The sequence below is a fragment of the Colletotrichum godetiae genome (assembly GCF_030913485.1).
Source record: "Colletotrichum godetiae strain CBS 193.32 chromosome Unknown BDP55scaffold_88, whole genome shotgun sequence".
NCBI lineage: Eukaryota > Fungi > Ascomycota > Sordariomycetes > Glomerellales > Glomerellaceae > Colletotrichum > Colletotrichum godetiae.
Window position 1 is genome coordinate 58,528 of NW_026851336.1, and position 26,686 is coordinate 85,213.

General features: G+C 26.5%; 2 protein-coding genes across 2 annotated transcripts; one reads left to right on the forward strand and one right to left on the reverse strand.

Moving 5' to 3' along the window:
• Positions 1-362: 362 nt before the first annotated feature.
• Positions 363-2,053, reverse strand: BDP55DRAFT_566835 (dihydrolipoyl dehydrogenase; the record flags this gene model as incomplete). The annotated part of the gene is made up of 4 exons (XM_060570541.1): positions 363-980; positions 1,037-1,821; positions 1,877-1,935; positions 1,995-2,053. The coding sequence occupies 4 exons, from the start codon at positions 2,051-2,053 to the stop codon at positions 363-365; spliced, it is 1,521 nt and encodes a 506-aa protein (XP_060422395.1).
• An 876-nt stretch (positions 2,054-2,929) lies between these two features.
• BDP55DRAFT_685101 (dihydrolipoyllysine-residue succinyltransferase) lies at positions 2,930-5,135 on the forward strand. The gene is made up of 4 exons (XM_060576433.1): positions 2,930-3,463; positions 3,543-3,893; positions 3,983-4,375; positions 4,431-5,135. Exons 1-4 carry the CDS (start codon positions 3,224-3,226, stop codon positions 4,725-4,727), a joined length of 1,281 nt encoding a protein of 426 aa, XP_060422396.1. The 5' UTR covers positions 2,930-3,223; the 3' UTR covers positions 4,728-5,135.
• The last annotated feature ends 21,551 nt before the right edge of the window (positions 5,136-26,686 follow it).

Sequence of the window (26,686 nt, forward strand, 5' to 3'; positions counted from 1 at the left end):
CGAGACCGACTTCAGATGTAGCTTCTCTAGTACTGCTGGCAACGTCTCACAGCCGGCAACGAGCAGAGTAGGTGTACAATCAAACAACATGCCTCAGCAGAGAGCACTCTATCTATATGCCTAGTGCTACATACCTATTCAGAGGACCTCAATCACGGGAGAGTATATTCGGTGTAACAGCGTGTCCCTTTTTTGGGTGATGACCTCCCAGCTGGCGTAAAACTTATGCTTATGCTACAAACTACCTCTTCGAACTTCTATCCGCTGTCCCTCAGGTGATACAAATTACATGCTTCGATTGTCGTTATTTCAGGACGCCAAAGCTTTCCACCACTCACACCATCACCTCGCTGTGGCCGGCCTTACATGTGGATTGGCTTGGAGTAAGTGGCCATAGCCGCCTCCTTGAAGGCCTCGGCCAGAGTGGGGTGGGCATGACAAGTTCTGGCGATGTCTTCGCTGGACGCTCCATATTCGAGAGCAAGGGTGGCCTCTGCAATCATTTCGCCAGCATTGGGACCGATGATGTGAACTCCCAAAATTCTGTCCGTTTCGGGGTCGGCGAGCATCTTGACCATGCCCTCGGTGTCCAGGTTCGTCTTGGCGCGGGAGTTGGCGCTGAAGGGGAATGAGCCGACTCGGTAAGGGATGTCCTGAGACTTGAGGTCCTGTTCACTCTGGCCAACCCAGGCAACCTCGGGATGGGTGTACATGACGGAGGGGATAACGCCGTAGTTGACGTGACCGTGGCCCTTCTTGATGTACTCGACAACAGCAACAGCTTCTTCCTCGGCCTTGTGCGCCAGCATGGGGCCGAAGGTGACATCACCAACACAGCGGATGTGAGGGATCTTGGTGCGGTACTCAGAATCGATAATGACACGTCCTCTCTCGTCGAGGTCGAGACCAATGTTCTCGAGGCCCAGTCCGCCAGTATAGGGCCTACGGCCAATTGCGACAAGGACGACGTCGGCATCGAGCTAGTGAAAAAGTCAACATCTAATAGGGTCAGAACAGTTTCCGGGCCAATTCTTACCGTCTCCGGCTTGCCACCCTTGGCAGAGTCAACTTCCAGCTTGACCTTGTCGCCGCTCTTGTCGCCGCTCAGAACCTTGGTGCCCGTCTTGAAGTTGATACCCTGCTTCTTGAGGATCTTTTGAGAGCTCTTGGCAATCTCAGCGTCCATTCCAGGGCCACCGATCTGGCCGAGGAACTCCACAACGGTCACCTTGGAGCCGAGACGGGACCAGACAGAGGCCATTTCCAAACCAATGATGCCGCCACCAATGACAACGAGGGACTCCGGAATCTTGTCGAGAGAAAGCGCACCAGTGCTGGTGACGACGCGCTTCTCGTCGATCTCGAGGCCGGGGAAGGGGGTGGCCTCGCTACCAGTCGCAATCAGAATGTTCTTGCCCTTGACAGAGGTTTCGCCACCGTCGTTGAGGGAAACCTTGATCTCGTTCTCGTTGACGAAAGTGCCAGCACCCTTGATGTATTCGACGCCGTTCTTCTTGAAGAGGAATTCGACACCCTTGGTCAGGCCGCCGACAGCGGTGTCCTTGGCCTTCATGAACTGTTCCAGGTTGACCTTGACGTCCGAGACATCGATTCCACGGTTCTTAGTGTCGTGTTTAATGGTGTGGTACAGGTGGGAGTTGTTGAGAAGTGCCTTCGAGGGAATGCAGCCGACATTGAGGCATGTTCCACCAAGAGTGCCTCGTTTTTCAATACAGGCAACCTTCAGGCCCTCTTGACCAGCTTTGATTGCAGCAACATAGCCGGCAACGCCGCCGCCAATGACGACGAGGTCGTTCTCCTCTGGTACCGTGTCAGTGGTTTCACGTGGAGTATATTCGGGGTATAGGCAACACACCAGAGGCCGAGGCGTAGGCACGGCTCCATCTGGAGAGCTGGGGTGCGACGGCGGGGAGGCTACAAATAGCTGTCAGCTTCAAAAGGATGAATGAGCCTCTGCTATCATGGTTCCTTACGAGGGTTTCCTGAAAGCCGACTTGGCTGCAGCGCGCGGTATCAATCGACTGGAGAGCATGGTGACCTATTCCGATGTATGTTCGGACGTGGTGACGAGAGGAAGATGACGGTGATGATGGAGAGGGAGAGAATGCGCCGGGCTGTTAATGAACGGCGATTCACGGCAAGCGAGGGTCGACGGGTGGATGGGCGGATGAGTTTGGATGGGCTACGGCTGTGCAAGCTTCGGATTGAATTGGAGCTCTCGGCCATCGGGGCATGATTTTTTCGTGGCTGACGGGCACTGTTGGGCCACACCTCGGTGGAGCAGCTTAAGTCAGTCGCCGCTTTTGCTTGGAACATCATGGCTCCGGGCTTTTCACGTTGAGAAATACGCACGTTCAACGTGACAGCTTTGAGGCATGAAGTGGTAGAAGAATTTTGCCAGACATTTGGTAACGCTCGATTAAAGATTGCTACCCGGCATGTTAGAAGGCCTACGGTATTACATTTGTGCTGATAAAGCGGCGTGTGGCCGACGTTGCGTACCCTTCCTCTGCTTACAGCGGCAACCCCCAACGCTCTTAGGTCATCGCTTACCCCAAGATATTGTGCCGTTATCTCCCGCACTGAGGCGCCATTAGCCGATAGGGGGTTCCAGGTTCGACATAGCTTAAGTACCTAGTGAATGAGTGTATGGCAGCTGAGAGTTGAAAGTCGTTTCCTGCTTAAGGCCCTTTAAGTATTTTTTATTTTCAGAACAAAAAAACTAAAGAAAAAAAGTATTAATATCTTTCTTTTTCTATTATTTATTTTTTAATTAAGTGCTATTATAATATTAAATATAGAGTTATTATAATTAGAATTTATATAACTAGAAAGCTAATTATAATAAGTTGTAATCATTTTTATATCTTATTAATTAGCTTACATTAATTTTTATATTATATTTATTCTCAGCTACTACTTTTATAACCTCTAATTATCATAGAGATTTTTACGAAGTACTTACTGGCAGAGGCGTAGCTATATTTCTTCCCATTCCTTAGCCCGCCTACTACCTAGGTACTACTTTGCTCATAGCCTTTGTACCAGTTACCGATGCTCCTCGATTTCCCGTCCAACCTGTGGGTCTCTCGCAGACGGGAAGTGTGACCAGCCTACCAGAGTGCACCCAAAAAACAGAAAACACAACCACGCTCATCTCTTCTCTCCTTTTCCCCACAGACCTCATCGAGCACCCGTCACGATGCTCTCGAGAAGACTTGTCGCGACTGCGCGCTCCGTGCCGCTGCGCCGGTACCAGCCGCGCTCGCTGCCGCTGCAGCTCCCCCAGATGATGCAACATGTCCGCAGCTATGCCGACAAAATCGTCCAAGTGCCGCAGATGGCCGAGTCCATTTCTGAAGGTACCCTGAAGCAGTGGTCGAAGCAGGTCGGCGACTTCGTAGAGCAGGATGAGGAGATTGCCACCATCGAGACTGACAAGGTAGCTTTTTTCCCATTCAGTACCCTTGGGTGAAATGACGTTACAGTTGCTGACTGCAGTTCTTTCTTTTGTTGCATAGATCGATGTCGCTGTTAATGCTCCCGAGGCCGGTACGATTAAGGAGTTCTTGGTCAACGAGGAGGACACCGTCACTGTCGGCCAGGATATTGTGAAGATGGAGCTCGGGGGTGAGAAGTCCAGCTCAAGCGAATCCAAGCCAGCCGAAGAGAAAAAGTCGGAACCCGAATCCAAATCAGAGCCATCCAAGTCAGAATCGAAGCCGGAACCCAAGAAGGAGGCGCCCAAGGATGCTGCGCCTGCCAGCAAGCCCGCTGCCCCGGCAAAGGAGACATCAAAACCTGCCCCCGCCCCTGAGAAGGAGTCGGCAACGAGCGCCGCTCCGGCGTTTGGCAGCCGTGAGGAACGTCGCGTATGTCTACTCTCACAAACCCTGCGCCCCTGCGCCCCTGCGCGCAGTCTTTCCCGTGAGCATTAGAGTTGACCAGAAATTCTTCGCAGGTGAAAATGAACCGCATGCGCCTACGAATCGCCGAAAGACTCAAGCAGTCGCAGAACACAGCGGCTTCGCTTACCACCTTCAACGAGGTTGACATGTCCTCCCTCATTGAGTTCCGCAAGCTCTATCGCGATGACGTCCTCAAGAAGACTGGCGTCAAGCTTGGATTCATGAGCGCTTTCTCCCGCGCTTGTGTTCTGGCCATGCGCGATAGTCCCGCCGTCAATGCCTCCATCGAGGGCCCCAACGGCGGCGATACAATTGTGTACCGCGACTACGTCGACATCAGCGTTGCGGTCGCTACTGAGAAGGGTCTCGTCACCCCTGTTGTGCGCAACACCGAATCGCTGGACATGCTCGGTATCGAGAAGGCCATTGCCGACATGGGCAAGAAGGTATGATGTCCCTACTACGTCATCAAGGTTCAACGCTAATATGGAGCTATCACAGGCCCGCGACAACAAGCTCACCATCGAGGACATGGCTGGCGGTACCTTCACTATCAGCAACGGCGGTGTCTTTGGCTCTCTGATGGGCACCCCTATCATCAACCTTCCCCAGACTGCCGTCCTGGGACTCCACGCAGTCAAGGACCGCGCAGTGGCCGTCAACGGCAAGATCGAGATTCGCCCCATGATGTACTTGGCGCTTACTTATGATCACCGCCTTCTTGATGGAAGGGAAGCCGTCCAGTTCTTAGTCAAGGTCAAGGAGTACATTGAGGATCCCAGACGCATGCTTCTGTAGGGGAGCAGCGGTTTTTTTTTTTTGTGGTGAAACACAGCATACAAAGGATTGAGCATTGCGACGATTGAGGAGAGCCATTGTACTACTACTTACTAAACTAAGACGGAATGCGACACTAGGAATTCTAGGAGTGTTGATTTTGCCGATGAGTGATTTGTATACGATACGCTCAAAACGTCATAAGGCCAAAGCTGGTGGGAGTAATGGTCTTGATAAAACCACCTCACGAATACATGAGGAGGTAGTTCAGGAAGCATCGTGCAGGAACAACAGAATCGTGATCGTAAACATTACGCATATAAAAGATAAATAGTCTAATAGGGTTATATATTTTTTTAGTTTTCTTTACAAATAAGCGACATTTTAACTTTTAAAGTAAGGAATATTTTTTTAAGGTCTAGTCTACTGAATTAAAAGCTAATTTTATTTTTAATAACTTAATTTCTTTATTTTATTATTAACTTTTACCCGGCCTTTTACCCGATCTTTGATTATCTTTATATTTAAATAATTAACTTGATTTATTTTAATATATATAAAACCTTTTAACATAACCTTGTATAGATTATTAAATTTAATATCAAATTTTGTTTCTTCTTTTAATAAAGGTGTTTATTAAGATATTAAAATATATAATATATTATATCCCCTCGGCGGAGGCATCTACCGGGGCACTAATATATTATTACGACCTAATATATATAACTAAGACCATGGCCTACCCTATAGGCTTATAGTAGCTACGGTATACTCTGTATATACTATAATCGAGAACTTGATATTATTTATAAAATAAAAGAACTATAATATAAATTACGTAATAATAAAAAGAGTAATTATGTAGTAAGTTAATTATTATAATTACTTTAAATAAGTAATTATTAAGATCTATACTTTGATTATTAACATATACAATAAATAATATAAAAAAAGTTTTTTAAGATCGGACTTATATATAATATAAACTTAAGCTAAGTTTAAAAATAGACTCTTTATAGCTTCTTTAATTATTAATTTTATAATAAATCTTAATTATTACTTTTAACTATTTTTATTAAAAACCCTTTAATAAGGGTAATTAATATACGGGCATAAAGAATTAATATACGGGTATGACTCTTATACAGGTATAATAGCTATATACTATTATTAATTTAAAAATATATATAGATTATAAATATTTTATCCTAAAAGCGGTAAAGGCTCCTTTATTTATATATTCTTATTTTAATAAATTCATATAAAATAAATTTCTATTAGATTATATTATATTTATTTTTAAGTTTTATTTTTTATATAAAACCCCCTATTTTTATTTTAAGTTCTTTATTAATGAGCTATTAATTAATATCCTAATAACATAGTATTTTATATTTAGGTTTTAACTAGATATTTCTTCCCGAGCCTTTATATTTTTTATTAAGCTTATTTTAAATATATCTTTATATAATTGATTTTATTTATATACTATTTATTTCGGTTTTTTTATTATTTATTTACTACCTATTTATTTACAAATATCTATATTATAATAAAAGAATATATCTTATTAAAGCCCTATTTAAATAATTGTATTTATTAAAGGACGGTTTTATTATTATTATTAATTAATATCTCTTAATTTTGTTTTTCTTTACATACTTATTTATAATACCCGTTTATTAATTTATATTTTCATAGATCTCTCTATATCGAGTTTATTAAATTAATTTTTAATATATAGGTATAATAAGGTTATAAATTAATTATTTTTTTATTACCCTTTTTTTATATAAGCTTTATAATAGTTATTTTATTATAATTTCTTAATAAACAGCCTTACCGAGTTATCTTTAAGGCTATTAATAGCGTTTTTTTATATTAGTCCTTTAAATTATTTTTTTATATATAATAAATCGAATAGGGATAGGCTATAGTATACTTTTTAGTTTATTATAAAAAAAGATAATAATTTTAAAGTTTAGAATTTAATAGTACGGATCTTTAAAGAATATTTCTTTTAATCTTTAATAAAGATAAATATTTTATTTTATAAAAAACGTTCTAGTTATAAGCCTTATATAGATTATATAATAATAAAAAATACCTAACTCTATTAAAATAAAATAGTTATTTATATAATTTTTAATAAGAAGGGGCCGTAAATAATTATTAGTTAATAATACTATCTTTATTATCTAGTATTATTTTATAATTAACCTTAAATATTATAAAGAAAATATATATAAAAGTAATATTATTACTTTAATATTCCCGTTTTTTTATTTTCTTAACTTTTTATCTCCTTATTATTCAATTATTATATTAAATTTTCCTTTATTAATAATGTATTTTTATATCTTTTTATAATAATTTTTCTTTTTCTTTTTATAAAAAGTATAGCTAAGTGCTATAGTTAGGAAAGATATAAAAGATAGGTCCAATATATTATATGAATTTAAGCTTAATATTCTTATAAAGTTATTATAAAAATTAGCTTTTTTCTTTAGGTTAGGCTTTATTAAAAATTTATTAAATTTTAATTATAGCCTCGTAATTAGGCTATATTAAGCCTTAGCTATAGCCTTATAATTAAGCTAGGCTTAGTTAAGTATCTATATATTAATACCCTTATAATTACCCCCCTCTCCCTAAACTTTAGCCCTTAAAATAGCCGTTTATTATATAACCTATTGTTAATAAATAGCCCTACCCTATTAATAAGCCCGGCATTATAAGTCTAATAGCTATTAATAAATCTTTATAGTCTATTTATTTTTAAAGCTAGCCCTTTTTATTTATAATAAAAATAATAACTTTATATATTATTCCCGGTAGTTTTAGTAATATAGGTTTTATTATATTAATTTAACTTTTTTATATTTTCTTTTTATTATTAATGTATTATAATAACCGCTTTATTATTATTTATTACCGATATTTAATAACTAACTACTATTATATAAGGGTTATTAACGACCGCCTTAATATTATATATTCCCTTAAATAATACCGTTACCTTAACGTTCCTATCTCCTTATCTTCTTATCTTCTTATTCCTTTATTACTCAATTATTATACTAAATTTTCCTTTATTAATAACAGACTTCTATATTTTTTTATAATAATTTTTTTATCTTCTATTATACTCCCTTTATCTAACTAGTTATTACCTATTTACTATAAATATTATTTTTTAAATAGTATTATTCGTTAATTATAAATATTTATTAAAAAAAAGCTTCATTAGCCTTATTAAAAATACTCTCTATTTAGGCTATCTTACTTAGATTTATTATAATACTATTTAATTCATTTATTATATAGGTAAGTATATTAATATTTATATTACCTATTTAATTTTTTTAAAAAAATATATTATTATAAATTCTGTAATAGCTTATTAAATTATCTTTTATTAATTTATATTTATAAATTCCTATTAAGTTTTATAGCGCTATTTAGGTATACTAAAATACCTTTATTATTTTTTATTAAGTTATTATTTATAGTAATTATACTCCGTACTTTAGAGAAATTATTTTTAATACCCTTAGCTATATTAATATTATTTAAGTAAATATAAATAAACTTATTACCGACCTTTTACGGGCTAAGGGTATAAAAGGCGTTTTTAATTATATTTAAATATAAAAACTTACTATAATCTATAAGTACTTCTATTTTTAAATTCTAGTTTTTATATATTTACCGCTCTTTCTTTTATATATTTTTTTATTAATTTTTTCTTTTTAAGTTTATTTAATTATAGATTTTTTAATATTATAGATCGCTTAATTAACCTTAAGCCCCTTTATTTTCATAACGATAGTCTTTTTATTTACCTTTATAATATTATTAGCCGATTATTTTATAATAATATAATAAGCTAGGTCCCTAAATTAGAGAAAAGTAAAATTACTAACCTTTAAATATTCCCTAAATAAATAATATTTTATTATAATATTATTAAATATTTTAATAATCCCGTTTTTTAATACGTAATTAGCCTTATTAATTCCGTATTTATTAAACGGTCGGCCTTATTTATTATCGACCCCTATTAAATAAAACTTTAAGGCCTTAGCTAATTATAATATTAAAGATAATAAAGTAAATAAGAAAGAGGGTAGCTTTATTATATTTAATAAGGAAGATAGCGCCGCTAAGGGCTTAATAATTAAGGGATCTAATGATAATAAGCCTACTAATAACGATAACGAACTTATTAATAATAATAATAACCCTATTAATAACGAGTCTATTTTTAAAGTTTTTATTATTATATAATCGGTTATTATATTTAAAACCACTATTATTAATCTTAAAGATATTAATAACGATAACGAATATCCTATAAAATATTACCATTTTACCTCCCCTATTTAAAATCTTATCGTTAATTTAGGTATGATAATTATTATATTATTTATTTTAAGTTCCTTAATAATTAATCTTTTATAAATAACTTCTAATAATATTATTATTAATTAACTATATATTATTTTAAAAGATATTCATAATCTACTTACTTTTAACTTGTTGGTTACTAATCTTCTTTTTTGGTTATTTATCCTTTATAGTTCCTTAATTATATTTAATATAAGTCTTAATATTTTTAGCTTTTAAAATAACTTAAAATATATTTACCGATCTATTATTTAGCCCTTTAATATTAGTTCCCTTAATCCTTTAAACGGCCCCGTTATTAAATTACCGAACGTTTTTTTTATTAATATTCCTAATTTAATTACTACTTCTATCTTTTCCTTTTATAACGGTTTATTAATCAATCGGTAGCTATTCTTTTTTAATTTTTAATCTCTTTTTTTTATAAAAAAAGATTAAAAAGGAAAGGTATAAGAATTAAAAAAAGAAAAGTAAGTTTAGTAAAAATAATTTATAAAAGTATCGCTATTATTATAAAGATAAACTATAGCTCGGAATTAATAATAAAGTTATATAAGAGGCCTTTATAATTTTTAACTTTATTATTAATATTTTAATAACCCCTTACTTTATTAATTTTATTTTTCTTTTTTACTAAATACCGCTCGTTCACTAAACTAAACCTTTTAAAAATATCTTTAATAAAACTCGCGCTTAACTTACCTATAATATTATTTATTAAATCGTTATTTTAATTCCTTATAATAATATAACTATATTTCTTATTTATCTTATTTTTAATTATATTATTAAGAATTTCTATAATCTTTTTATATATATCCTTTTTATTTACTATTATATTTATAATAAAGTTAATAGCTATTTTCTTATTAAAATTTAAAATAATAAATACGCCTTTACCTCGATTATATTTTTTATTATTAAACTCCCACTAACTAATCTTTATTTAACTATTTTTTATTTTTTAATATTTATTAATATACTTACCTAGGCCTATAAAAAAGATCTTAACTTCTTTAAAGGTTATAAGCTATTAAAATAAAGTATTTATATAAATAAAATAATAATTATTTTTTATTTTTATTTTATAATAGCTGGCCCTTTACTAACTAATTATCCTACTTTTTATAAAATTTCTTTAATTATATTTTAAACTTTCTAACCTTAACTTATATATTTTATAAATATTCTATTAATTCTTATATATTGTATTCTATTAGCTAATCTATTTATTTTATTAAATAATATAGCTATTTATTATCCCTTTACTATATAATAATCTTCTCTACTTCTTACTTATTTAACTTGTCTTTTAGGTTAGATAATAAGGCCGACCTCTTACCGTTATTATCTCTCGGGTTCTAAAACTTAATTAATATTATTAAAAAAACGTTATATATTCTATAATATTATTCTAATAAATAAACCTAATATATTTAAAATCCTACTCTATTTATAATAACTACCTTAATAAACCTAAATACTAACTTCTTATTTATAAATTTAAAGTTCTTTATTAATAAACCGACGACTTATTCCTAACGGTATTTTTTTATTTAATATCTTTTATTATATTCCCTAATTTAGGCCTTAATAGTTTTTTATTATTATTTTTATATTTTTTTTAAATAATAGTATAATTTATATATTCTTATACCCTTTAAATTAAAACCTTCGATATTATAAATATATATTTAATATATTTAAAATAATATCCGTATATTATTTCTATTAGTAATATACCTATTATAAAATACCTATTATTATTATATTACGATAGGGAACTCGAGGTAAGTCGGAACGCTGCTATATTGACTTAATAGACGTAACTTAATATAAAAAGGGAAAAAGTAGACTAGTAGGTAGAATCTAGGGCGCTAGGTTTTTAGGCTTAGCAGTCTAGTAGTTATATAACCTATAGAAGGTCCGCTCGGTACTTAAGGCCCGAGCGTATAAGGGCCTAGTACTTAATATTATAATATTACCCCCTCCTCTCGGTATAAAAGGAATTATCTATAATACTTAATTATTTATCTAAATCCTCTATAATTATCTCTTTGTAAGCTATTAGAATTTAATTAATTATCTATTACTTTCTTTTATTTTATTATTAGTTAATAGGGCTTAATATAAATTTATTATAGTAAGGGTTATTATAGCGTTATTATTAATATATAATAAAGCTGGGTTATTATTAACCGCCGTTTTTATTTATAATAAGAGGTTCTATAGCGGTTTTATAGCTATAGGGTATTATTTATAGAAAGTTTATAGTGCTATTAGAGCGTAGCGGAAGTTTTTAGCATTATATTATATCGGGTCGTTATTATACCTCTTTTAGTCGGTTTAGTATTATAGTTTATTATATTATATTTATAATTTAATTATTTATAAGATCTTATATTTAGGTTCGTTAATGCCGTAGTGGATTAGCGGTAGGGGGTTTTAATATTATTTAAATAGGGGGTCTTTTATAGCCTTTTATAATTTATTTAGGTAAAAGACCGGGTAAGTTTTATTTTTTATAGGTAGTTCTATAATCTATATACTACCTAAACTAGTATTAATAATAAGCTAGGGACTAGCCTAGGGCTATTATAATTTATTAATATCTTAGGTTTTTTAATAAGATATATTTATAAATATTTTATTATTAATTTTTAGGTTATTAGGCTACTGGCGGTAGTTAGTATATTTCTAGTATTTTATTTAAGCGACCTTTATATTATTTTTAGCCATCTCTTAGGCCTTATAGATATTTTAGGTTATTTATTAGGCTTTAGTATAATTAAGCTTCTTTCTTATTAAATTAAAATATTAGGTTTTAATAAATTAATTAAAAAATAGTTAAAATTAATAGCTAAATTTAACTTTATAAAGTAATAGCTTTATGGTTTTATTAAGTTAGGCCGTATAAATAAAGTTTATTATAGGTAATATATTACTCTAATTATTTTAATAATAGTTAATTAAGGGCTATAGCTGTTAAAGGATATATTAGTTTAAAATCTTAATTTAACCGTCTATTTATAGATAATCTATTATCAATAACTATTCCTTAATACTATAGAGTATATAGAGCTCCCCTTAAAAGTTTAATATAAATTAAAGACCACAGTTAAAAGTAATAGTTTTAGGTAATTTAAAAATTAATAATACTTATTTATAGAATATCCTACTTATATTCTATATAATAATAGTTTTATAATAGGGTATTAAAATAGCTTTTTTATTTAATTTATTGATTATAATATATATTATATTATATCCTTTTTGGTCGGGGGGTATTATTATAAAATTTATTAAAATATATTATTATAGGTAGTCGGGTATAGGTAAAGGCCTTAGCTCTCCGGGGGGCCTATTACGGGGTTTTTAAAAGTAATAGTATATATAGTAGTTCTTAACGTACTAATATATATCCGCCGTAAAGCTAGGCTAGTAATATTATTATTTAATTATTTTAATTATTTTATTATACCTTAGGTATATAAAGAGTTTTTATTTATAGATTTTATAGATAATTATAATATGTAAATTATCCTCTTTAAGTATAATGAGCTTATTATTTATTATAAATAATCTATTATTTTAAATCTTTTAATATTTATAGTCCTTGGTTATTAGTACTTATATTAGGATAAATGATATTATTATTAGATCGTAATTAAGCTTTAGTATCTTTTTGACTAATAGGTACCCTTAAAGTTCGTTTTTTAGTATAAAGGCTTTAACGGTAAGCTTTAGTTATTATATTATATTCTTTAATAATACTTATAGCTCGGCGGCGATATTTAATAATAATAGCTTTAGTAGTAGTAGGACCTAGGTTTAGTTAGCCTTTTTTAACATTTATTAGGTCTTAATATTCTCGTTTTTTGCTAATAGTATATTAGTAAATATATTTTCCTGCCCTAGGCGATACTGGATTTAAAAGTTAAAGTTGGTTAGAGTGCTAGCTTAATAGGCTTATTATAAGTTAAAGAGGCGCTTTATTATAAAAAATAAAAGTAGCTAATAGTCTATAATAATATCGAACTTTTAGTAGTAATTAATTAATTTAGTGCGCTACTTTTTTAAGTAGATAATTATCGCTAGTATTTTCTTATTATATATAGCGTAATTAAATTTTATATTATTTATAGTTTTTAAGTAGAATGCTATAGGGTACTATAGGCTATCGTTTATTTATTATTAAATTAAGGCTCTAGTATATACCGAGTTTAATATATTAATCTTTAAGTGTATAGGTAGTTTAGGCTTAAAATAATAGAATATAGGTACCGTTATAAAGGCTAGCTTTAGTACTTCGAATGCGGTATTATAATCGGTATTAAATTAAAAAGGTATGCCCTTATTAATTAATTTCGTTAATAATCTAGCTAAATACCTATAATCTTTTATAAATCTTTTATAGAAATTATAAAAGTTAAGGAATAATTAAATACCTTTAAATAATATAAGCGGTTTCTAGTTTTATATAATAAAGACCTTATTTTTATTAGGTTATATACTGCTAGTACTAACTATAAAGCCTAGGTATTTTATAATAATAATATTAAATTCGTATTTTTTAATATCGGTCTATAATTTAGCTTTTTATAAGCGGTTTAGTACCTTCGTAACGTATTTATAATATTATAAAGGGTTATTTAAAAAAATTAAGATATTGTTTATATATATAGTATAAAAATTATCTAGATATTTTATTAATACGTCGTTTATATATTATTAGTATATAGTTAGCCTATTATAAAGGCCGAAAGGTAGTATTTTATATTTATATATTTTATAATAGATATAGAAAATCGTAAGGTCTTTTAAAGTAGGATTGAGGTAGATATAATAAAAAGCTTATTTAATATCGAGCTTAATAAATACCTTAGCTCGGCTTAGTTATATTAGTATTTTATTAATTAAAGGTAGAGAGTACCGATCTTTTTTTATAATTTCTTTAGTTTTTTAAAGTTAATATAGAATCGTAGGTTACCGTTATACTTTTTAATAAATAATATTAGCGACGTAAAGGGTGTATTATTAAGCTTAATAAATCCTTTATAAAGGTATTTTAGAAGGTAGGTTTTAGTTACTTTTAGTTTAGATATTAATTATTTATAAAGGGGGTAGTAGGTAAACTTTTTTCGGCCTTTTTTTATAAGTTTTATTTTATAGTCGTAGTTATGGTACGGTATTAGTATATTGCTTATTGCTTTATTAAATATATCTATTTAGGGCCTTAGTACCTTTAAGAGCTTTGTAATAATAAGGTCTCGGGTCTTTTAGTTATCGTCCTTTAAAGGGTCCTTTTTTTCGTATTTATCTTTAATTATATAGTTTAGTTTATATAGTAATATAAAGCTTAGTTTTATATTCTCCCGTTTTAAGTTAATTTCGAATGTTAGGGCGCTAATAAAGACGATATTTAGTACGGTATTAGTACCTTTATATTAGGTAGAGGTTTATATAGGTTTAATTTTTTTTATAAATATCGATAGCGTACTGGTAAGTATGCGATTTATTTTCTAGGTATTTTTAGCGTTGTTAGACCGTTATATATATCGGTTTTATAAGCCTTATAGTTGACGGAGTATTTTAATAGGCTTAGGTAATACTTGCTTTTTTTATAATTATTTATTATACCGTATTATATTTATTTTAAATATTTCCTACTGTTATTTAATATTAATTTAATATTATATATTGATAATTTCGGGGGTATATAGGTCCTTTATATCTTTAATAATAATAAAGGGGATATTTTATAGTAGTAGATCTTTAGGCTATATTAGGTACCTATAGCGTATATTTAGATTAACTTTATAATACTTAAACTACTTCTATTTAAAAATTAGGTTATAGTACTTTATATTAAGTTAGAATAAGGGTATTTTTAAAAGGACTTAATGGTTAATATATAGGTTAATAGTCTATATTATATTAACATCCTTTAATTGCTCGCTATTAAATCTAGTAATAAAGATAGGGTATAATAATTTATTAAATAGGGCTATATAGAAATCTTATAATAATAAAGTTATATAGTTATTTATAAATCTATATTTATTAACTTCCGTATTAAGTAAGGCTTTTAAGTAAATTCTATATTTATTAAATATTATTAAAATCTTGATTTTAAGAGGCTACCCTTTTATAAGATTTTATAAGTTTATTAAATAAATTGCTAATCTTTTATTTTCTTTATATTTATCTTTTAATTAAAAGATTATTTATATTAAAGGGCCTAGTTTTTTAAATTTAAGATATATTATTTGTTAATAATAGTATCTATAGCGATTATAATAATATCTAGCTTTTTAAGGTAATCCTAGGAAATATAGCTAGACTTATTATAAATAAAATAGGTACCGTTATCTTTAAACTTTTAATATAAGACCTTGAAGATAATCTTATAGTTAATAGTTTAGTTATAAATATATTATTTAGTAGTACTACCTCTTTTACCTTTATTTTTAATAAAGGTAGTATAGGTAGGTACGGTATTTTTCTAGACCTTATTATTAGCCGCTGGGGGTTATATAGCGTTAGCGAACTAAGCGATATATTTAGTATATTTTTAAAAAATAACGTCTTTATTTAGGTATTTAGAAATAGCCTAGTTCCGGAGATATATAGGGAGCTTATTATAAAAATAGCACTTTTATTAAGATTTAGGGAGTTTATTAACGTATATAAGCTTAGTAAACATAGAGCGCTTCTAATAGATATCTTTAAAGGTAATAAAAAGGGTATTTAGCTTTTAGCTAATATTATTTATAACGGTCGGGCTAATATAGGCCGATTTAAGCTTATATAATAGCTAATTAATAGTAATAATCTTATTAATAGCCAATATAAGGTAAATAAACTTAGCCGTAAAACTACCGATCTTATTAATAATATACTTTAAGCGGTAGCCGTTAATATTAAAATTTATATTTTTAAAACGTTTTATAATATGCTAAAGCTAGTAAAGGAACTTTAAATCTTTATTATTATCGTTACCTATAAAGATAAGGACGTCGGGTATCTTATTTAATTTACTAAAGGGCTAATAAACTAAGGCTAAGGTACCTTTATAGCTTTTTTATATTTTAAATTAAATAAAATGCTATTTAAACGTATAATAAACCTCGCTATTACTATTATATTTATTATTATAAATATTAGATATTAAGCCGTTCTTTAATTATTAAATACGTTTATTAAGTATAGTGTTAGTACGGAAAGTTTTATTTAGCTATTTTTTAATACTTTGAAGCTCTATAATAGCTTTATTAAAAACCTTAATATTTTTTTTAATTATCTTATATAGCCGCTCGGTATTATTATTTAGTTAGCTGATTATAGAGATTAGTACTTATTTAAGCTAGTACTAGGTAATATGTATTTTTAATTAATTTTTAATTTAGGTATAAAATATAGTACCGTCGTTTTTTTAATATAGCTCTTAAATAAACTTAAAGTTAGTAAGGTATTATTTAATATTATTAAAAAGTCCCTTATTATAAATCTAGATAAGGGACGTATATTAATTAATAATACAACGTAAAAAATTAAATTAGTTATTTTATATAATAAAGGGTAAAAGCTGCTTGATAAGCTAATTAATAAGGTCGAGCTTAAGGTTAAATATAAGGAGCTCGGTATTCTTATTAATACTTATAATATTTTAACGTTATTTATATAGACGATAGCCTTATTAGAAGTCGTTAGTATAAAGGGATATTTATCCTCCCTAGCTTTTATTTTAAATTATAGTATTTAATAAAAGGGGTATATACGTATTTAAGGGATATTAATTACTTTATATAGTTAATTGGTTAACTATTACTTAGTATTGTACTTTTTTTTAATAAGGGTAATTATTTATTATAGCGGGTTTAATAGGTTAAAATATTATTGTTCTGTTTCTAGAGAAAGAATTATAATAAACGTTAAGTAATGTTATAATAGGGAATTTAAGGTAGGTCGGAACGCTGCTATATTGACCTAATAGACGTAATTTAATGTAAAGAGGGAAAAAGTAGATTAGTAGGTAGAATCTAGGGCGTTAGGCTTTTAGGCCTAGCGGTTTAGTGGTTACGTGACTTATAGAGGGTCCGCTCGGTGCCTAAGGCCCGAGCGTATAGGGGCCTGGCGCCTAGTGCCGTAACAATTATATATAAACTTTATTTTTATAAGCTATATAGCTTATCGATTCGCTAAGCCTTTAATATATATTTAAAAGTATCTTTTTAAAGTTTAATATATCCTCTTTATTTATCTATTTATTTATAGGTAATATATAATAAATATTTAATATTAAATTGCCTTTTCCTTTATAAATTCTTTTTAAAAAAGGCTAATAATAAACTTATTCTTATCGTTTATAATACCTTTAAATATTCTAAACTTATATTTAATTTATTTATATAGATACCTAGTTAATTATACCGCTATAAGGTCCTTTTTTATCGGCTAAAATAAAATAAACTTTATTATTTTATAAATAATAATTAAGATATTATCATGTTCTATTCTATCGTTCTATATATTTAATAATAATCCGGTAATAAAATCTAAATTAATTTTTTAAAATAAATATATAAGTAATAATAGCGATTATAACTATCTATATAGTTTATATCTTAGGACTTTAATACCTTAATATATATCGTAATTGTTTATATAGTCCTATACGTTTATTAAAAAGTTTAGCTAATAAAACTTCTTTATTATTAATTCTATTGTTTTATTTACCCCTATATATCCCGACCTTAAGTCATCGTAATATTAATAAAAGATTTTTCTCTATAACGCCGCCTTTTTAAAGATTATTAATTATCCTTTATAAAAAAGGATACCCTTATTAATTTAATAATACCTTTTCTACTTAACCGTAACTCCTTAATACTTCTCTAATTAAATCCGGTATTCCTTATTAAAGTTTTAAACTTCCTTAATAAAGGACTTAAATACATTTAAAGGCCTTTATAAAAATACCGTTTTTCTTTTAAATAATTCTCTTATAATTTTTTTTTAAAATACGTTCTTTTTAAATCTTTATTTATCCGTCCTAAATTACTAACTCCGCCTTCTTCTACCTTTATATTATTATTATAAAGATATTTATAATAAAAGCTTTATTTATAACCCCCTTTATTATAACTATATAAACTCTCGAAGCTTCCGTTTTCTTTTTAAAAAATATTATACTTTATTATACCTTTATTAAGAATTTACTAATTAAACTAAATTTATTTATTAATATAAGGAGTACGTCCTTATAGTTTATTTCCCCCTTTATATAATTTAGCCTCTTAAATAGCCTATTAGTTAGGTTTATAGATCCGGGCCGATATTAAATATTAAAATTAAATACCAATAATTTATATACTTAATATAAAAAGCGCCCCCTTAAATCCCTTATTAATATATTAATAACCCCCTTAAATACTTAATAATTTATAAAAACTTCGCCTTTTAAGAAGTATCCGTCTCTACCCTAATATCCCTTATAAGGTCCTAATAGTATAATATCGTTGCTAATATAAAGGCCTTTTTTAACTTATTAAACGTAACCTAGACTTCATTAGGCTAAATAAACTCGCTACTTTTTTTCCTTAACTTATTCGCCTTTAAAAGGCTTATTATCGGTAATATTATACCTAAATATTTTAATATAAATTTATAATAAAAGTTATAAAATCTTAAAAATACCTATATTTCTTAAAATATAAATAGTAGCTTTTATTTAATAATAGACTATATTCGGTCCTTATTTATTAAAACTCCTTTTAAAGTAATTATATATCTTAAGAATTCTACTTTTTATTAATAAAAACTATATTTATTTAATTTAATATATAAATAAAACGCTCTTAGCTTTTTAAAAACCCTTTTTAGGTCCTTTATATATTAATCTCTATCTTTAAAATAAACTAGGATATTATCTATATATACTATATAATACGTATTTAATAAGTCGGTAAGTACTTAATAAATATATATCTAAAATAATATAGGTATATTTATAAGGCTGAATAATATTATTATATACTTAAAATAACCATATCTCGTCCTAAATACTATCTTTTATTTATTTATTAATTAGATTATAATATAATAATATATATCTTTAATATCGACCTTTAAGATTTATTAAGCCCTTTTAAGCTTATATAGAAGTTTATTAATTAAAAAGAGAGGATATTTATTCTTTAATATAATCTTATTTAGCCTTTTATAATCTATATATAATCCAAAGGATCCGTCTTTCTTAAGAACGAATATTATTAAAACTCCTATCTTACTTATTAAAAGGACGATCTTCCTATTTTTAAAATTCTTAATAATATATATTTTTAATTTATTAAGTTATTATTTATTTAAAGAGTATATCGGCCTATATAGTAATTTTACTCTTTTTTAAAAATCGATCCTATATTTAATTCTTTTTAAAACTAGTAAATTTATTACCGTACCTTTATTAAATATAGCCGCTTTATTTTATAGTTCTTAAAGGATAATTATTACTAAACCTTCGTCCTTTTTTTTAAATAATATTATTAAGGGTTCTATATCCGCTATAGCCCTATAAATATAAAATATATATATCTTCTCTTTATTTTTAATAATCTTTTATATAAATATAGCCGGCTTAATAATAAAAGTTTAATTATAATATTAAATATTTATTTTTATATTAATTATTATACTTTCTTGTTTTATAGAATATTAAGATAGAAATAGGTCCCCTATACTTTTTAAATATAAGGCTTTAATAAATAATTACTAGATCTTTCTTAAACGCCCTCCCGAATTTAATAAAAAAAATATTAATCAAAAGGCCGGTCTTATTTTTATCTTTTTATTATTAAATCTATATAAAAAAAGGACTTTAATATATATTAATTAAAGGCCTAGTCTCTTTACTAACTTTGTATTAATTAGGTCTATTTAAAAATAACTATTTATATTTATAAGGACCTCTTCTTTAATAAATCCTTAAATCACTAAAATATACCCCTTAATAATAGCCCTAACGTATACCGACTATTTAAAGAATATAGATAGTGCCGGTAATATACTTACGCCTCCTTATTTTCTAAACTATTTATTTTTATTATTCGACTTCTTTAAATTATATTTATAAATACCATTAATATATCTAACTTTAATCCTATTAATATATCGTTTAGTAAGCTATAATATTATTAGGCTATACATCCTATTTTTTTATAAAAATAATATATTATAGAGCTTTTATTTAGCTAGACCCCCGTCGGTAGCTATTTGGTATTATAGTTCCTTAACTATAATAACTTCTATATCGTCGGGTATAATTAAGCTATAGTAGTAGTTAGTCGTAATAAGTCTTAAAAGTACTAATCTTTTTTATATTATTAACTTAATACTAGATCGCTTTTTATTCTTAATACGGTTATAATTACCTTAATAATTTAAATAAAACGTATAAAGGTATTCTACTTTTTAAGCTATAATCCTTAGCTTATCGATAATAATTTAGTATCGGATTATTTCTTTTTATAGCTTTATTAATAAATTAAAAAAGTAATTATAAACCTTTTTTTTATTATCTTTAAAAAATAACTTTAGATTATTATAAATTATACTCTATTTAATAAAGAATTATAAGGAAGTTGCCTTTTTCTTCTTCTTTATTCCTTAAAATACTCTTTAATATTTTCTTTTTTATATTTTAAGGTCGATATATTTTTAATAAATAAATAAAAAAAAGACCTCTTAATTTATTTTATTATTAAAACTTATTTTATAGTTTCTTTATTATATTTAGATTAACGGAGCTATTTTAAAAAGGGCTTATTTGATTTAATATCTATTTAAAACCCTTAAATAAAAGTTATTCGTTTTTTTAACCGCTTTAATTTAATTATTTATCTAGACTATTATTATATCGTTATTTAATATTTAATAATTATAATTTAAAGGTTTTTTATATTCTTATACCCTTTCTAGCCTTACCGACCTTTTAATAAAAAAATAAATAATTTCTTTTTAATATTCTAATTATTTTAAATAAAGTAGTTCGATATTACGGCTAGCTAGTCATAGTAAGTATGTTTGCAAAAGTTAAGGCTATAATACTAAATAAATAATATATCGTAGTCGTAAATAGCTTCCTTAAAGCTATATTTATAAGTCGTAAAATAAATAAGACTTTAGTAATTAATTATAATTTTATTAAAAAGGTTCTTAATAAAAATAGCTAAAAGTAATTATAAAATCTAATATTAAATTAATTATTAAAAAAGCTATAGAAAGTCTATCTTTAAACCCGGCTTAAATATATTCTATATATAAATCTCGTTCTTAAATATATCCTTTATAGTACTTTACTCTATTCGTTAATAATTAAAAGTAGATATAAATAATCGCTTACTTAAAGTAATTATAATAATCACCTTATCGTTTAATTACTTTTTTTATCTATATATAATTTATTTTATAGTTCTTCTATTTTATAGGGTAACTCCTATATTCCTTAATCTTATATATATATAATATACTATAGCCGCTATAAGCCTATAGGGTAGGCCCTAGTTTTAATTATATATATTAGGTCATTATATTAGGTCTTTCTTTTAAAGGTCTAGTCCCATAGACCTATAAATAAATCGATAAAATCCCTTATTTAGTTACTTCGGGCTTCCTAAAAAATATTTTTATTAAAATATTTATTAGTTCTTTAACTTATCGTCATCTTAAACTAGCTCTCAAAATAAAAGAATATAGTTTTAAAATCGTAATACCTTATTCATTTTATTACTTAGTAAGTTAAAAATATAAAATACTTAAAAAAAAGTTAAAGTATTACGAATATACTTATCGTAATCGCTTTTATAATATGTTAGTTAATACGATTTATAATTATAAGTTTTCTTTAGGTAGCGGTATTTTTATTTTATTAATATAAATATAGTAGATCGTTTTTTAACCAAGGTTAATTATTTAAAATATAAAGAGGAAATAAAAGAATCTTTTTTTTTAAAAATAAGCGGAAGCTTTATATCGGACATAAGCTAAAATAGATAAATTTTTATTAAAATTAAATCGTTTACGGAAAATAAAAAAGATAGTTTTTAAAAAAGATAAGGCGATCCTTAATCTTTTTAAAAAGGTAGCTTCTTCTAACAAATCCTTATTAATATAAGAGGCATAATCTATTAATACCTTTAACGTAATTAATTAAGATGCCATAATAGCTAGGAATTCTAATTTTAACTTCAATTTTAATACTCTTTAAAAAGCTACTAAAAGTTTTAAAGGTTCATAATAAGTTTTTATATATTTTCTTTATATCCGTAATTTTTCTATTTAATGAAGAATTCCCGTATTTTATTCTTAATTTTATAGTCGATAATTTATTCGATTTTATATTTTAGTTTATTAAATTTTACGATAATATAATTTTTTATATATAAACCTTTTAATACTAGTTCGAAAAGTAAAATATAAAAGACTAAATAATACTTCATTATATCTAGGAGTTTTAATTTATAATCAACATTTAAGACTTTCTAAATAATTTTAAAAGGTCTAAGTTTTTTATAATTTAATTTATCATTTAGTTATTTTATTTTAATATTATAGCGAAAAAAATAAGCGTTATCTCTCTTTTTTAAAATTAGTCTTTTAATCCTTAATCTATTTACGTTTTTTTTTATATTAGTATATAAACTCGAGATCTAAAGATACTTTTTTTTAGATTTTTTTAAGTTTTACTATATCTATTATTACTTTTATAATTTATAATTTTTATCGTATTTCTTTATATATTATTAGTTAGAATCCGTAATTTAAATAAAATAGAGATTCTTTTATGCTTTTGCTAATTATATTATTATATATGAATTAAGCTATTAGTAATAATATTATTTAATTGTTCTGATCGTAATTTATATAATAATAAAAATATATTTCGAGAATTTAATTAATTCTTTTTATTTAATTATCGGTTTGTAGGTAAAAAGAGGTTAATAGTTTATAATTTATATTAAGTTATAAAATTAAAGATTTTTAAAACTTTAAAATAAATAAAGAGTTTTTATTAGAAATAATCTCTTTCGGCCTATTATAGTTAATAATAACGGTTTTAAGGAATATATATATTAATTCCTTTATATTATTAGATTCTTTATAAGGTATAAAGTAGGCGAATTTAGTAAGTCGGTCGACTATAATTAAGATACTATTATATTATATATTTATAAATGGTTCTTTAGATTTTAATAATTTAACAATAAAGTCTTATATAATTAATTATTATATTTTTATAAGTAGTTATAATAATTATAGCTTATTATAAGGTTTATACAGGCTATTTTTACTTTTTTTATAAATTATATAATCCTTAATTACGTTTATAATTTTAATATATATAATAGATTTATTATAATATTATCGAATCTATTTCTATATTTTAATAACTCTTTAGTAGCTATATACGGGTATATTTTAAATTTCTATAATAAATTTAGGGGTTATTTTTTTTTAATTAGGCTAGTATTAATCTTCTTAACTAGTATAAAAAGCTTTATAATTAATATAAGGCTACTATTCTTTTTTTAGTTAAAGATAATTTATATTTTCTTAGGGACCGTAACTTCATAATTAGGTCTTTTGTTAAGAGCGTTTATTTTACTATTTTTTAAACCTTTTTAATAAATAATTTAAAAGTTATATTCCGATAGGAATTCGCTCTATTTAGTTTATCGCTTATTTAAGTTTTTATTTATTATAAAGTTTATAAGATTCTTATAGTCTATATAGATTATAATTTTATATTTAGTTCTAGATAATTATAGCCTCTATTTTTAAAATATTTTAATAATAGTTATTGATTCCTTATTATATATTTATTAGTTTAGCTTTATTTTATAAAATAATTTAAAATAAAAGTAGTATAGGTAAAGTTTTCTTTATTTATCTTGTTATTTTAAGATAGCTTTTATAATAAAGTCCGAAGCGTTAGTTTCGATTTTAAAGGGTTTTTAAAAGTCCGGGATTATAATTACTAGCTTGAAGATAACTATATTCTTAACTTCAATAAATACCTTTTTATATTTAAAGTTCTAAATAAATAGGTTATCCTTTTATATTAAGTTATTAAGAGGTCTAATAATATTAGTATAGTTTCTAAAAAATTATTAATAAAAATTGACGAATCCTAAGAATCCTTATACGTCCTTGACGTTTTATAGTATAAGTTAATTTTTAATTACTTTTATTTTTAAAGCTTATATATAAATTTATTTTAGTATAATAGTATATTTAAGGAAATCTACCTTTTATATATAGAACTTATACTTAATAAGTTCGGTATATAGTTTAGTATTTTAGAGTTTTTAAAATACTATATAGATATATTTTTTATATATTTTAAGGTCGGGAAAAAAGATAAGGATATCGTTAATATAAACGATAATAAAAATATTAATATATTCCCGGAGTATATAATTAATTATTATTTAAAAGGTCGTTAGTATATTAATAAGTTTAAAGGGTATAACGAGGTATTTAAAAAGTCCTTTATAAGTTCGGAACGCTATTTTTTATTTATCTTTTTTTTTAATTTGAATTTAGTTAAATACTTCTTCAAAGTCTATTATAGTAAATTAACTAGCTTTATATAATAGGTTTTTAAGTTTAGTAATAAGGGGTAGAGGATAATAATTCTTTTTTATAATTTTATTAAGTTTTTTATAATTAATAATAGGTCTTAATTTTTTTTTCTTTTCTTTAATATAAAAAATAAGGGTACTCTTATAAGAGAATTTAATAATTAAATATATCCTTTATTAAATTTTTTATTAATATATTTATTAAGGTATTCTTATTCCTCTTAATTTATAGGGTATATTAGAAAGAATCTAGGTTATATTCCTTCTTTAAGTTCGATTTCTATATCCTAGCTATTATATTTTAGTAATCCTATTTCTTTAAGTTTTATAAATAGTTTTGTATATTTCCGATATTCTTTAAGTATAATCTAGAATTATTATAATCTTTAATTGTCGGTACCCGGTATAAGATGTTTATAGTTTTTTATTATTTTAATAAAGGCTATATATTATATTCGTTTTCGTTCTTTAAATATCGTAATAAATCCGTTTAAACTCTTTTTTTTAAATCGTTTAATAATTAAGTTTCCTTACTAAATTTAGCTAATTATCTAGTCTATTTATAAGTTATATTTTTATAATTACGAGATTTCTAAGATAATATCGATATCTCTAATCTCTATAATATCGTATCGTAATTACTTTTAATAATTATTAATAATTATTAAGAGGTATATAGTCTCTTGATAAATATATCCTTTATTATAACTAACTCTTTTTTTTTTTACGTTTTATAATTAATATAGGTTATTTTTATATACCTATAGTATATCGAGTTTATTTATTATTTTTAGTAATATATAACTTTTTTATATGCCGCTATTAATTATAATATATAGTCTTTATTTACGTATATTAAATAGAATTAATAAGTATACGTCGTTATGTTATTTAGTTATGTATAGGAACTTATTTTTAATATTTGCCTTTCGTTATTCCTTTACGATTAGCTTTTTTAGTTTTTTATTATTTTTTCCTTAATTAGTCTTTTTATTTAATTAGTTCTTATCATTCTTTTTATATTTATATTTTATAGATATAATAGATTTAATATTAATTATATTTATATTTATACTAGTTTATATCCTAGTTATATTAATAACTTATAAGAAAACTCGGGTCTAGTTTAAAGGTCGCTCTATCGGTTTTATTAAAGTAGATAAATATTTAGTTCAGTAATTAATCGTTAACGTAAACGTCTTTAATAAATTAATTATTATATCTTTTTAGGTAAAACTAATTATCCTTTTTAAATAAAAGGTACTAAAGGTATTTATTATCTAGGTACTTTACCTAAAATAACTCTTTATAGAATATATCCTTAATATCGAATAAAAAATAATTTTTTTTAGTTCGGGGGGTTATTAATTTTTTTTTTAGGTTCCCTTATTCTATAGAATTATAGGGTTTACTCGTTATTAAGTAGGTCGATGTTCTTATATTTAGTTTTATTAGAATCTTTTTTAAAACTAGTATTATTAATATTAAAATAGGATCTTTAACTAATTTCCGTTTAAATATATTATCATATAACTTTATAAAATTTATTTAAATTATAGGGTAAGTTTTTATTAAAGATAAAGCTACTAGAACTAGCTTATAATTCTTTATTAATTTAGAAATCGATTTTTCTTTTAAATTCTTTAAAATTAAGGTCTAGTCTTTTAATAAGTTTAATTTTTTCTTTACGTATTAGGTCTTTAAGTTATTCTTTAACTTTACGAATAAATCTTTTATTTCTATATTCTCGTTTTATTATATAGATAGACTTAATTAGGATTTTTTTTTTCTTATTACCGCTAGGGTTTTAATTAATAATAATATAGTATTATATCTTAATCGTCCTTTATTCTTAAGTTTTTTAAAGTACTATCCTATTTATTTTTTACTTTTTTAATATATAAGATAGCTATCGTTATAATATAT

Coding starts and splice junctions, on each gene's coding strand:
- BDP55DRAFT_685101 (XM_060576433.1), top strand. CDS start 3,224: ATGCTCTCGAGAAGACTTGTCGCGACTGCGCGCTCCGTGCCGCTGCGC. Junction 3,894..3,982: donor GCAGCCGTGAGGAACGTCGC/GTATGTCTACTC, acceptor AATTCTTCGCAG/GTGAAAATGAACCGCATGCG. Junction 4,376..4,430: donor TTGCCGACATGGGCAAGAAG/GTATGATGTCCC, acceptor GAGCTATCACAG/GCCCGCGACAACAAGCTCAC.